Source organism: Mus caroli, chromosome 18, assembly GCF_900094665.2.
Source record: "Mus caroli chromosome 18, CAROLI_EIJ_v1.1, whole genome shotgun sequence".
NCBI lineage: Eukaryota > Metazoa > Chordata > Mammalia > Rodentia > Muridae > Mus > Mus caroli.
Window position 1 is genome coordinate 33,035,470 of NC_034587.1, and position 14,757 is coordinate 33,050,226.

Consider the following 14,757-nt stretch of genomic DNA (forward strand, 5'->3'; position numbering starts at 1 on the left):
GATGGTTGTGAGCCACCATGTGGTTGCTGGGATTTGAACTCTGGACCTTCGGAAGAGCAGTCGGGTGCTCTTACCCACTGAGCCATCTCACCAGCCCCGAAAACTGAGTTTCTTTTCTTTTTCTTTTTGATTTTTATTGCTTTATATTAGTGTTTAGCCTACACTTATGACTATATAGTCTACCACATACATATAGTACTTGTGGAAGCCAGAACGGTGTCTGATACCCTGTAACTAGTTAGCAAGTGGGAGCTAGGACTCTTAATCATAGAACAACAACCAATGAGTCCTTTTGACTGTTGAGCCACTCTCCAGCTCCCTGAAGATACTTTCATTTGAAGCAGAGCAGTAGTGGTACATGACTTTAATCCCAGGACTTGGGAGACAGAGTTAGGCTAAGCTGGTCTACAGAGCAAATTCCAGGACAGCCAGGGCTATATAGAAACTCCATCTCAATAGTAATAATAAATTTCCTTTGAATTGAATTGAATTTGGGGGGGGGGGTTGTTTGTTTGTTTGTTTGTTGAGAATTGAATTTTTTTTAAATTTTCCTTTTGGAATGGTAACACTATCAGGGATTGAACCTAGAGCTTCAGGTGTAGGAGGCATTCCCTTTGCCACGGACCTACCCCTAGTCCTTTTATTGAATTTTATATTTGCTTTTTTATTTTTAGACAGTATGTCATTCTGTAGCTCAGTCTGGCCTTTAACTCTCAAGCTTCCTAAGTGCTAGGATACAGGCATGAGCCGTCATGCTTAGCTTACTTGAATTTTTTTTTCTTTTTTTTTTTTTTTTCTTTTTAAGTTTAATTTTTGGGCTGGGTGTTGTGGTATATGCCTTAATCCCAGTATTCAGGAGAGAGGCAGAGGCAGGTGGATCTCTGAGTTTGAGGTCATTTTAGTCTACATACTAAGTTCCAGGACAGCTAGGACTACAAAGAGAGATCCTGTCTCAAAAGAAATCCATCCATTCCTCCTTTTGTAACTGTAGGTCAGTCAGCCTGTCTGTCTGTCTGTCTGTCTTTTGTTCTTTCTTTTTAAGAGTTATTGTATTTATATGAGTACACTGTAGCTGTCTTTCAGACACACCAGAAGAGGGCATTGGATTCCATTACAGATGGTTGTGAGCCACCATGTGGTTGCTGGGAATTGAACGTAGGTCTTCTGGAAGAGCAGCCAGTAACTCTTTTTTTTTTTTTTTTTTTTTTTTTGGTTTTTCGAGACAGGGTTTCTCTGTGTAGCCCTGGCTGTCCTGGCACTCACTTTGTAGACCAGGCTGGCCTCGAACTCAGAAATCCGCCTGCCTCTGCCTCCCGAGTGCTGGGATTAAAGGCGTGCGCCACCACGCCCGGCAGCCAGTAACTCTTAACTGCTGAGCCATCTCTCCAGTCCCTGCCCCAGCTCTTAATAATGACATAGAGGCATTATTTATTTATTTACGCTTTTGGCTTTAAGCTAGGTTTGGTCTCAACTAGCTTGTAACTCAACTTGTTTATATTTTGTTTGCCACGTGGCTGTTTAACTCTCAGTTTCATACATCTGATTTCCTCCGAGTCTGGGTGGCAAAATCTCTGAGCCTGCTTCCCAGAGTCCTCTCTGCCAGATGTCCTACCTTTTCTAGTCTACCTTTTACTATAGTTCTTTTATTTTAACCATTGAAATAGCATCTTAGGTATGCAAGGAGGGGCACAGACACATCTTTACACAGTGCATATAAAAATTATCCCTACAACCCCTCCTTTCCTTTGTCTCTTTCTTTCTTCTGGTATTTCAGAGATAGGATTTCTCTATGTAATAATCCTGGCCTCAAACTCACAGAGATCCACTGTCTTCTGCCTCCTGAGTGCTGGGATTAAAGGCCTATGTCCCACCCAGCCAGCTTGTCTGTTTTAACATAGGGTTTCATGTAGCCCATAATCAGCCTCATACTCTGCTATGTAGTCCAGACTACCTTTGAGTTCCTGGTCCTCCTGTTTATCAACTATGCGGTCTGTACCACCACACCAACAACTTCACTGGATTTTTTTTTTTTTTTTTTTTAATTAAAAAGGTGGTTGTCCTAAGACTTTTTTTTTAAAGATTTATTTATTTTATGTATGTGTCCTTCTCTTCAGACACACAAGAGTGTATCGGATCCCATTGCAGATGGTTGTGAGTCACATTGTGGATGCTGGGAATTGAACTCAGGAAGAGCTCTTGACTGCTTAGCCATCTCTCCAGCCCCCATGTTTTGTTTTTGATGCAGGATCTCGGTAATTTGCTCAGGCTGGCCTAGGACTCACTATGTAGACCAAGCTGGTCTGTGATAGCCATCTGCCCCCCTCTGCTTCCTGAGTCCTGGAGCTAAGGTGTTCATCTTGTGCGTGTGTGGTGCCCCCAGCAGCCAGATGGGGGTATCAGATCCCCTAATGAATGGATTTACAGTTGTGAGCTTCCATTTAGGTGCTGAAATCCCAAACACTGGTCTGTGAAAAATCAGCTAGGTGTTCTTAACTGTTTAGCCATCTCTCTAGCTCTTACTTTTGTCTTTTAGACAGTCTCACCATGTGGCCTTGGCTGGACTGGAACTTATTAGAGATATTCCTGCTTTGGCCTCTTGAATGCTGGTATTGAATGGGTGAGCTTTATTTATTTTATGTGTTTGTGTCAATCTATCTATCTGCTTGTAGGTTTAAGCATGTGAGTGCAGGTGCCCAAGGAGGTCAGAGATGTTGGAATCCCTGGAGCTGGTGTTTCAGTTTTCTGTCACCTGACATGGGTGCTGGGCACCAAATAGGGTCCAGTCTCTGCAAGCCCTCAGTAATACAACATTTAATATCCACAATTTTTAATAAAGTAACTGCCTGGTTAGCCCTTGGACTTTTTCATTTGTTAAACTTTTATGAAAATTTAAAACAAATTCAGACCTACAAAAAGTGCAAGTCTTGTGCAAATATTTTTGTCTTGTTTTGGGGGTTTGTTTTTTTGATTTCTAAGAAATCTGCTTGGTTGATGCCATGTCAATACCTAGTTTTTATTTTATTTTTCTGAAATAAGGTCTTATTACCTTGCTGGCTCTGTTGCAGAGGATTGACCTCAAATTCCCATCTCTCCTGAGTGCTGGAGCTATGGGAGTGTGTGTGTCTCCTTTAGTTTAGGTTTTTTAGGTTTCCTATGTTAGGTTTAAGTTGACGTTCAGTTGTGCATCCCTGCGCCATACCAGGTGCTGAATGATTTGTAGAGTTGGCTGCTTTTCATTGCAACCTGACTGTTGATATGTTATCACCTTGAACCATTACTGATGGTTGCTTTAATCATTTAAGGTTATATCTCCCATTATAATATCTCCTGTCTTATAAATGCTTGTTAAACCTGTTTGTAAAAAAAAAAAAAAACTGGCTGCTTAAAATATATCACACTTTCTCATATGGGCGTTTGAGAATGGCTCCTGAGTGCTGGGATTATGTATCACCATGCCCAGCTCTAACATTGTAATTATGTGTGTGTGTTTAGTTAGGTGCTCATGAGCACTGAGTGTTAGGGGTTTGGGAACTGAACTCGGGAGCTCTTCAAGAGCAATGCACTTAACTGTTGAGTCATCGTTCCTAAGTTCCTTTAATAAGAGTGTCTTCTCTTAAATATAGGAGGTCCTGAGTTCAGTCGCCATCTTCAGATAAAAGTTATGCTAAAACATTGATTTTTGTGTTCTCTCTCTCTCTCTCTCTCTCTCTGGTTTTTTGAGACAGGGTTTCTCTGTGTATCCCTGGCAGTCCTGGAACTCACTCTAGACCAGGCTGGCCTTGAACTCAGAAATCCACTTGCCTCTGCCTCCCAAGTGGTAGAATTAAAGGCGTGTGCCACCACTGCCCAGCTCTTGTTTACATACAAAGCAATAGAATTTAGACTGTTCCAAATTGGGCAGTCGTTTATAGTTCTGCTATTATGAGGGTTCTAGTGTCTGCATTGTCTCCCTTGCTCATCAAAATGCAAATCACAGTGACCATAGGATATCACTTGATAGTTGCATTTTATTTAGTAGATGCTACTTTTGTCAATCGTAGAATGCTGGAAGAAGTAATTAATTAGTAACTGTCTTTGAAGAATATATAGTTTCGGCGCTGGAGAAATGGCTCAGTGGCTAAGAGCACTCACTGCTGCTACTCCAGTGGACCTCAGTTTGTTTCATAGCACCAACATGGCAGCTCACAAATGTCTGTAACTCCAGTTCTAGAGGATCTGACATCCTCTTTCAACTACTACATACATGTAAAACACCCACAGGCGTGTGTGTGTGTGTGTGTGTGTGTGTATCTACATATATCTACATATATATACACACACATAATGTAAATTGTTATCTTAATGTCTTATTTTTGGTTACTTATGTGTCATAATTAATTTTGTAATATATATTTTTATTTTTTATCTTTTTATTTTTCTGTAGCAATGACTGTCCTAAAACTGTTGACTAGGCTGGCCTCAAACTCACAGAGGTCCACTTGCCTCTGTCTTCTGAGTACGAGGATTAAAGGCGTGCACCACCACTGCCCCTGCTATTTAAGGGGGGGGGGTGTGTTTCAAAACCTATTTGTGTGTGTGTGTGTAGCCTTGGCTGTCCTGGAACTCATTCTGTAGACCAGGTTAGCCTTGAACCCACAGAGATCTGCCCACTCTGCCTTGCAATTGTTCGGGATTAAAGTCATGCACCACCAGTGCACAACTGTATTATAATATTTTCACACTTCTGTTATACTACAAAACACCTCTGCTTGCAGCCTTTTCTGCACTAATCCAAAAAATACTTTCAGAATCCACAAATAGTACTGTATGGTTTTTAAACATTCCTTGGAGGAAGTATGTCACTGGGGGTGGACTTGGAGGTTTCAAAAGCCTATGCCAGACTTAGTCTTGCTTTTTCTGCCTGTAGATAAGGATGTAACTTTTAGCTGCATCTCTAGCACTATGCTTGATAATGATGGTCTGTGAAACTAAGCAAGCATTACTGTGGTTATGGTGGTGCTTTGTGTGTGTGTGTGTGTGTGCGCGCGCGCGCGCATATATATATATATATATATATATATATATATATATATAGAGAGAGAGAGAGAGAGAGAGAGAGAGAGAGAGAGAGAGAGACACTAAGACAGTTGGACGAACATACTATAGTAACATTGCTATACAGAAATACATGAGACATGGATGTGTTTACCCTGATTTGACTTTGATCGTGTATTAAAATTAATTTTGTGAAGATTTTTTTAAAGTCAGTTTTATTTACTATTTCGTGGTTTAAGTCTATGACGGGTACAGCACCACATGGATGCAGTGTACAATGGCCTTTGCAGGAATGTTGATCTGGAACTTGGTATGAACAATGTCACTGTTTGCATAGGCCTGAGCTATCTTTCCCCAGATGCCTCTGGTTTTGTTCAGCTTACCTCCAAGGATCACTGTATTGTTTTTTGCTTTATATACATGAGCACATTTCTTGCCTAGGTAGAATTTAGTTTCATCTTGGGTATAAGTATCTTCAATTTAAAGCCATGTGCTGTCTTTGGTTCCAGAGCCAACAAAAACAGACTTGAACCACAAGCCTCCTAGATACACTTGCTTTTCCTAGCAGCCCTCCACAAGTGCCAAGATTGTGGAGATTGATTTCTTTCAATAAGGTGTATACGTTTTTATTTCCATGGATATATGTGCATCTTGGTTTGTTGCCAGAGATAAAACAAAGAACATTGGATTCCCTAGGACTGGGGTTACAGAGATTTGGGGACTATGCTGGGAATTCAACCTAAGTTTTCCGAAAGAGCAGCTTGGAGCTCTTAACCTACTGTGCCAACTCTTCCACCCTTGTTGCACTGGTGTGTGGGTGTGTCTGTGACTGTGTGTTTGGCTTTGTAGAGACTTGCTCTAAAATGTAAGGCTGGTGGTGAACCTGTAGCAGTACTGTTGCCTCAGCTACAGTTAACAGATGTCACTTGAGCCAGTGTGCCTGGTTCTTTGGAGGGTGGAGGTGGGAAAGGAAAGTTAGGTCTTTTGAGGTAGGGTTCCCAACCCTTTTTTATTTTTGGCTTTTTGAGACAGGGTTTCTCTGTGTGTAGCTCTGGCTGCCTTGGAACTCTGTAGACTAGGCTGACCTCAAACTCAAGAGATCTACCTGCCTCTGCCTCCTGGCTGGGATTAAGGGCTGGGATTAAAGCTTTGTTTTAAGTAAGGGTGGGTGTGGTATGCATGGGTATGTAGTGCCCACAGAGGCCAGAAGAGAGTGGGGTCTCCTGGGGTTGCATTTACAGGCAGTTGTGAACTGCCAGATGTAAGTGCTTGTAACCAGAAAATTGAACTGGTCTTAACAACTGAGCCCTTATTTTTCTCTTCGTTCATTCATTCGTTCTTTCTTTCTCTCTCTTTTCTTTTTCTTTCTTTTTTAAAGAATTATTTATTTTATGTATATGAGTACACTGTAGCTGTCTTCAGATACACCAGAAGAGGGCATCACATCCTTGATCAGTAGGCAGTAGAAGACTGAGATTCACTTCATCCAATAAGTTGACACCTCTTTTAGTGCCACTCGCTATAAGCCTATAGGGACCATTTTCTTTCAAACCACTGCAGTGTCCAGCATTTTCTTTGGAGCGTAGTTAGTGATACTTTCGACATTGAAATTTATCTCTATTAGCATAGATTCTTCTCATCTAGCTGGCTATGTGCCATACTCATTGTGGAGAACAGAGGTAACCAGAGGGCGTTTCAGATCTTAAAATATCCTGTGTCGAGGGAGTCAAACTTGACTTGATACAGCCACTATTGTTTGTGAACTTCAGGAATTGGCAGAAAGGAACAGTTCTTGGCAGCTTCTGTATTTGTGTTTCTTTATTTCAAAAGTAGTCTTACTGCCAGGCGGTGGTGGCGCACGCCTTTAACCCCAGCACTTGGGAGGCAGAGACAGGCGGATTTCTGAGTTCGAGGCCAGCCAGGTCTATAGAGTGAGCCAGGGCTATACAGAGAAACCCTGTCTCGAAAAAAAAACCAAACCCAAAAGTAGTCTTACTGAAATATGTTAGATTTTCTTATCTAGCTTTGTCATTTACTGAGGATGTTCTACTGTGGCTATAGTTGTTAAAATTCTAATTTGTACTCTTTTAGGTATGTGATCTTATAGCCGCAGTATCAGAGAATAAGATGGTTGCTCCTCCATTTATCTGTTTTTGATATATCTAAAATGTAATCAAGAAAGAAAACAGGCTGGGCATGGTGGTGTCTTTAATTCTAGCAGAAGCAGTTGGGTATCTGGGTTAGATGGTTGAGTTTCAGGCCATCCAGGAACTATCTCAGAAGAAAGAGGGGAAGAAAATATTTCCAGTTGCATGCTATGTTGAAAAATATCATTTTGGTTATACTAAAAATATACATACTACTTGCCTAGTACTTGGGAGGTGGAAGCCTAGAGGATCTAGAGTCCAAGGGCTGTCTGGGCTACAAAAGGCCATTTCAAAATGTGGGGAAGTGGGCTATTGTTCATGTAGTCAATGAAAAACAGTATTACCTTCCTCTGGGTACTTATGTATAATTCAAGTTTTTGTCTGCATGTATGTCTTTGTACGTGTGAGTGCCTGGTATTCCACAGGGGCCAGAGAGGCCATTTGATTCCTTGGAACTGGAACTACAGATGGCTGTAAGCTGCCATGTAGGTACTTAGAGTTAAACCAGGGTCTTCCACAAGAGCAATAAGTACTCTTAACTGCTGAGCCATCTCTAGCCTCTCAACTGTATGTCGAACAGATATTTCCTGAACGAGTCCCATCACTTTCAGTGTGCAGAAAGCTAGAAGTCAGATTTCTTCCTAGTTTTTACTGGACAAAGAGAAATACTATATAACCATAGAGAAATTTGAACTATATTTAGTTATAAAAGCAACTTGAGATTTTTCATAGTATTTGACAACAAATAAATGGAGAATCAGGAGTTAGCTAAGCTAGCAAGCAGTTATGTGAGATCTAAAGGTACATGGAGGAAGTAGAAAAGGAGAGAGGGAATGGCAAGACCATTCTAGGCAGCATTCCCCGAGATCCAGATTGGTTGAAATTTAAGGCCAGGGATTTAAAAGAACTGTTCATGATGCCACATACCTAAAATCTCAACACATTAAACCTGAAGCAGGAGGATCACAAATTTGATGTCATCCTTGATACATAGAAAAAAAATTCAGCCAGGCAGTGGTGGCACACATCTTTAATCCCAGCACTTAGGAGGCAGAGGCAGGTGAATTTCTAAATTCCAGGATAGCCAGGGCTACACAGAGAAACTCTTGTCTCGAAAAAAAAAAAAAAAAAAAAAACAAAAGGAAAAAAAAAAGAAAAAATACAGTATGCCTTAGACTACTGCTGCTCAACTTTAAAAAGAAAATCCTATCGTTTGTAATAATATATTTGTCTTTATATATTCTGGAAAAACCTCATATACTATGGAAAACTTACTGTCTAGGTGCAGGTAGACCATAATATGAACTCACTTTTATGTGGAACCTAAAAATCAAACTCATTTAAGTAGAATAGAATGATAATTTCACAGGGCTTGGGGGTAGAAAGGAGTTGGTTAAAGTTGTTGTCTTATAAGTTATTTTTAGTTTATGTGTGTGGGTGTATGTTTGTGTACCTTGTATGTGCAAGCATCCATGGAGGCCAGAAAAGAGTGTTGAATCTCTAGGAGCTAGAGTTACAAATGAATGTAAGCCACTGTGTGGGCGCTGGGAATCCAAACCCAAGTCCTGGAAAAGCAGCTAGTGCTCTTAACCTGAGCCATCTGTCTAACCCCTGGCCAAAGTTTGTGTTAGATTGGAGGACTAAATAAAACAATCTGTTGAGACAGCTTGGTGGGTAAAAGGTGAGTGCCAGAGTGGAAGGAGGAGAGATCAGATTCCATTGAGCTCTCCACCTGTGTGTTGTTGCAGGTGCACCCGCCAGCCCACCACATACTCAATAATAATTCACAGTAATAATAAATACAATTTTTTAAAAACCACTATTTTACAGCATGTTAACTATAATTGGTAATGTAGTCTCATATTTTGTGGTATTGGAGAGATAAGTATGTAATATATAATTAATTTTTATAAGAGATTTTAAGTGTTTGTGTTTCAGAATAGTAAATGTTACATGATAAATAATTAGCCTATGAGCCATTTCACAGTCTATATGTATTTAAGGTCATCGTGCCGTGCTCTATATACATTTATACATAACTTACATAAACACATGTGCTTGTGTAAACTTTGCTCTATCTCCAAGGTAGAGTTTCAGTGCTTTACTTTTCTCCCTCCCCTCTCTTCTTTCCCCTCTCCTTTACTTTCTCCCTCCCTCCTTCCCTCTCTTGCTCACTTGCATGGAGCTTCCTATTCCCTGTGTAGTAGATGATCTTGTACTTTTGATCCTCTTGATTGCTAGGTTTGATCAGTCTTTTGCTACTGTATCTGGCTTGTAAAGTGCTAGGGATAGTACATGCTAGGTTAGCACCTTACCAACCGACACATATCCCAGCTCTGTTCTGTTTCTTTGAGACAAAGTGTTTTGGGTTTGGGGGGGTTGTCTTGTTTTTTTTGGGGGGGGGTTTCGAGACAGGGTTTCTCTGTGTAGCCCTGGCTGTCCTGGAACTCACTTTGTAGACCAGGCCAGCCTAGAACTCAGAAATCTGCCTGCCTCTGCCTCCCAAGTGCTGGGATTAAAGGCGTGCGCCACCACACCCGGCGGGGTTTGGTTTTTTGTTTGTTTGTTTGTTTGTTTGTTTGGTTTTGAGACAGGATTTCTATGTAGTTCAGGGTATTCTGGAGCTCGTTATGAACTCAGAGATACCCCTGTCTCAGCTTCCTGGGTGTTAATTTTACAGTTGTGAGCTACTGCACCCACCTATGAAGGATTTTTGATCCTAAATAACAAAGGAAAGCCAGATAAGGATGCCTAGATTCATACTCCTAGATATTTAGGAGGCTGATGTTAAAAAAGTATCAGTTGAAAACAGCTGTGGATGAGTCTAGTTGAGTGCATAGTGGAATCTCAAAATAACAGACACAAAGTAATGACTATTTTCTTTACTTATGTCAGGACACCCATGAATATTTCCTGCTGAAGTGCTTCAACAAATTCCTTGTCCTTAGTCAAGCATGGTGCCTGGGCTGCAGTATGAGATCCTATCTTAAAAAGCAAGCAAGAAATTCCTTATTCTCTAGTATTATATTGGCTTGGCCCAAAATACATTAACTTTCAGATATAGTAATTAAATCCTTTTTTATGTGTTTTAGACAGAATCTTTACTCAGGAGGGTTCAAACTACATGTATAGGTCAGGCTGGCCTTAAATTGGAGATCTTCTGTCTTAGCCACCTGAGTGTGGGATTTCAAGTATGTACCACGACTACTCTGGGCTGTGTGTATATTTTGCTTACCATTGAAAATTGTTAACAGTGTTACATTTTTAAGGATTCCCGAGATCCTAAGTAAGTACTTGGGGGTGGAAAAAAAGAAGGCTCTGCCTTTGAAAGATAATTTATTAAAACAGAAGCTTTCTCTTGCTGTATAGTAGACATTCAGAGCTGGGCTGTAATCCCTGTACTAGGGACGCTAAAACAGGAGAATTGCTCTATCTCAAGAGCACCCTATACTACATAGAGAGATTCTGTCTAGAAAGGAAAAGGGGGAGGGGTGGAGAACAAAAGTAAGTAAATGGATCTAAAATAATTCCAAGTAGTTTATAATATAGAACTGATAGTTGAGAAATGATTGCAGGCTGGGTGGTGGTAGTGCACACCTTTAATCCCAGCACTCAGGAGGCAGAGGCAGGTAGATCTCTGCCAGGGCTACACAATGGAAACACTATCTCAAAAAAGGGAAGAAAAAAAATAATTACAGAACAGTTTTATCCATGTAGTGCATATGCATTTCTCTGTCATGCTTAACATTTTTTATCTATCTTTCTTTGTTTCTTTCTGTTGTTTTGTTTTGTTTGCTACAGGATTTCTGTTTCTGTGTGTGTCTTGAAAGACAGTATTTTTTAAACTTACTAGATTCTTTTTTCTTTCTTTGTTTCTTTCTGTTGTGTTGTTTTGTTTGCTACAGGATTTTTCTGTATACTCCTGGCTGTCCTGGAACTTGCCCTGTAGACCAGGCAGGCCTCAACTCACAGATCTGTCTGCCTCTGCCTCCAAAGTGTTGGGCCTAAGGGTGTGTGCCACCACTGCCCAGCTAATTTATTTTGAGTCTTAACCAATGACCATATCATACTATGTAAATTTCTACCTCAGTCTAACTTCTTTAATGTAGGTATGAAAACTAATCTCAAGAGACCAAGTAACTGATTTGTTTAAAGTTTCTTAAGCGCATAATGGTGAGAACATCAATGAGTGTACGTTTAGAAAGCCTTAATTTTGCCTGGTGCCTTTATATAGTAGATTTTAAAAGTTACACATTAAAGGCAAAGCATTTCTAATTAATTTTAAGCATTACCTTGGGGGATACTGGGAAATGTTTATTATACTCTTGGGACTTCATTGGCACAGGTCATTGGAGCACTTAGAGGGAGAATTTACCTAAGCCTATGGCCTTTTGGAGACTTTGGCCTAAACTTAAGTCTTTTGTAAAACTGTAAAAATTTTATTTGGGGCTGGAGAGATGGCTCTGCAGATTAGAGCTTGAACTATTCTTCCAATGTAAGCTTCTATTCCTAACATCTAGGTGGTGGCTTGTAATTGTCTATAATGTCAGTTCCAGGGGCTCCCAACACTCTAGTCTCTGAGGCACTTATACACACATGGCACACATACATACATGCAGACAACACTCACATAAAATAAAAACAATTTTTTACTCTTAGAATTTATTATTTCTACTTTTGTACTTTTGAAGTAGGTCCTAAAATTAACCCTTCCGAACAGTCTTCTGATCTCTAACACCAGGCCAAAGGCTGTAGTTACAGTTGTACCATAGTTGCCTATCATGAGCCAGGTGGGAGTATTCTGCATCACTGTAAAACAAAACAGGAAAATCAAGCTGAGGAGAAAGAAAATAGAGTGATTTCCTTTGTCCAGTTTTTCAATTATCATTATTCATTACCAGGCTCCAGGTTTGTGTTAAAATAACTGAGGAGCTGACATCTGGTTGTGGAGCAGTACTGCAGGTAAATCAATCTCTGTGCTCCAGTCAGCCTCTATAGTATATCCTCATTTTTTAAATTCTGGGGACTGAACCTGGACTAACATGATATTCAGTTACTCTATGATTGAGCTGTATCCCTAGCTCTTGAGTTAGTTCCCTTAACTTTGACTAAATTACCCAGTCCAGCCTTGAACTTTGTGGTAGTTCAGTCAGCCTGGATATTGTCCTTCTGTTCTGACTTCCTGTAGCTGAGATTATATATTTGAACCATCTGACTAGAGTGTGCTATATTCATTTAAAGGTTTTTCTATTTAGTACATTGGTGGTAAGATACCGCTAACAACATATCAGCATTTTATCAGATGGTCTAGTGTAGAACCATTTTTAAGATTTTAAGAGCTTGTTCTAACTACTAAGTTTTATGATATAAAATTGGAATTGGGATGGGTATGGTGGCATATAACTTTAATCTCAGCAGAGAGAGGAGGCAGAGTTAAGTGCCTCTCTGTGATTTCAAGACCAGCCTTGTCTATAGATTAAATTTTAGATCAGATAAGACTACCCAGAATGAAACAATTTGCAATCCTCTCAAATAATTGAGAGCCAGGCATGGTGGTGTGAGTGGTGTGGACCAACCTGAGCTATTTCAATGGAAGTGGGGAGCTGGGCATAGTGGTGCACACATGTAATTCCAGCACTGTTTATTCTGAGTCAGGTAGATCACAAATTTGAAGCTAGGTAGGCCTGAGCTACAAAGTGAGACTTTATTTCAAAAAGGGAAAGGGAGGGAGAGAGAAAGGATAAAAGAAAAATAATGCCCCCCCCCCAATAGGTTAAGGGGTAGCATTCAGAGTCTGAAGCAGGAGGTTTGCCATAAAGTTGGTGGTGAAATCTGAAAAATAAAAAGAAAGAAAAGCTTGCAGACATTTGTGTAAGAGAAGTATATAAGACTTAAGACCAGGAGTCAAACTGAACAAGAGTCTACTAGTCTAGAGGAGGATCAAACAGCACCATTAGCTTGTATTTAAGATTAGCTTTGTGGCTCAGCCACTAAGAGCACTTGTCCAGAGAACTAGAATTCTGTTCTAGCATCCACATGGTGGCTCATAGCCATCCAAACCATCCATCCAATCTAGGGGAATCTAACATCTGATATCTTCTGATGTACATATAAACATACATGTAATCAAAAACACTTGTGAGATACACTAAATACCTTTTAAAAAAAGAAAGGCGCAGGGCATGGTGGCACATTCCTTTAATCCCAGCACTCGGGAGGCAGAGGCAGGCAGATTTCTGAGTTCGAGGCCAGCCTGGTCTACAGAGTGAGTTCCAGGACAGCCAGCGCTACACAGAGAAACCCTGTCTTGAAAAACCAAAAAAAAAGGAAAGAAATACATAAAACTAGCTTTGTAAGGTGTGGTGATACATACCTTTCTTTAACCCCAGCACTGATGAGGCAGAGGCGGCTGTGTCTCTCATGGCCAGCCAGGTCTATATAGTGAGACCTTATCATTTCCCAACTCCCCCTGTCTCACCCCCAAAATACCTCCAAGATTTACTATGTGCTTCTCTGACTGGAGAATAATCCTAAACGCTTCCCTAGTAAGGCAGAGACCACTGTTAACAAGGTAAGTTTAATAACTATAAAGTTACATTTCTTTTTGTTTTGTTTTTTTTTCTTAAGGAATTGAATGACCTGGCTCGAGATCCCCCAGCACAGTGTTCAGCAGGTCCTGTTGGAGATGATAGTAAGTATCTTAAGTGGTGTGAAGAGTGAAGTAGCATGGCAGTACTTTCTCTGGAGAATTTGTATTTCTTGAGATTATTTGCTTATTTTTGCTATTTATTTTTCAAGTGTGTATACACCCCAGGTGGTCATGTTTGGCAAAGTTATGATCTGTTAAGAGGTATTTGCTATAGAGAAAGGGGAGACTTAATGACTAGTTTCCTGTGACAGAACCTGTTTTAAGTTCACCCAATCATATTAGACTTTGACCTGCTTCTGCCAGCATTATTTTTGTGGTTGTTCTGGTCTCTTTCTACCTATCCTTTTGGACGTTTTCCTGACATAAAAGAACTGTTATGTGTCGTTTAATCCCGGCACAGGCGGATTTCTGAGTTCCAGGACAGCCTGGGCTACACAGAGAGAAACCCTGTCTCCAAAAAAAAAAAAAAAAAAAGAACTGTTACTGTGCTGCGTGGCTATTTTGCTCTTAAAGGATGACATGGTATATGTGTGCTTGTATTTGACTATATTCTACTGGCTCATATGTATGAAAGCAGGCATAATACTTTATTACATTATTCACAGTCCCGAGGGGTTGAACCCAGGGCCTTGTTATGCTAGGCACTCACTCTCATTACTGAGAAGCGTCCTCGCTAGACCAACTTAACAGTTATATTCGTTTGTATGTTTATTGTGTCTTAGGAGATTCTCCTTTTAACATTTGAGTCCCAGGGATTTAACTTAGGTTGTTAGGCTTCACCAGATGTCTTTACCTACTCACTGGCCCTGCCAACATTTTAATTCTAGTTTAATACTGTAATACTAAATTTTAGTATTAAAACAAAAAAGTCCCGGGGCCTAGCAAACACAGAAGTGGATGTTCACAGTCAGCTATTGGATGGATCAC

The 14,757-nt window shown here is 40.3% G+C and overlaps 1 protein-coding gene across 3 annotated transcripts in view; it reads left to right on the forward strand.

Annotated features, from left to right (window-relative positions):
• The window catches only part of Ube2d2 (ubiquitin conjugating enzyme E2 D2), a 34,792-nt gene that overhangs the window by 7,263 nt on the left and 12,772 nt on the right, over positions 1-14,757 (forward strand). For 2 of the 3 annotated variants that reach the window (XM_021150492.1, XM_021150493.2), the window contains exon 2: positions 13,809-13,872. In XM_021150492.1, coding sequence (XP_021006151.1) covers positions 13,809-13,872 — 64 coding nt within the window. Of the gene's footprint in view, positions 1-2,595; positions 2,618-13,808; positions 13,873-14,757 lie in introns of those variants that run through there. The other variant, XM_021150494.2, reaches the window with a different exon arrangement.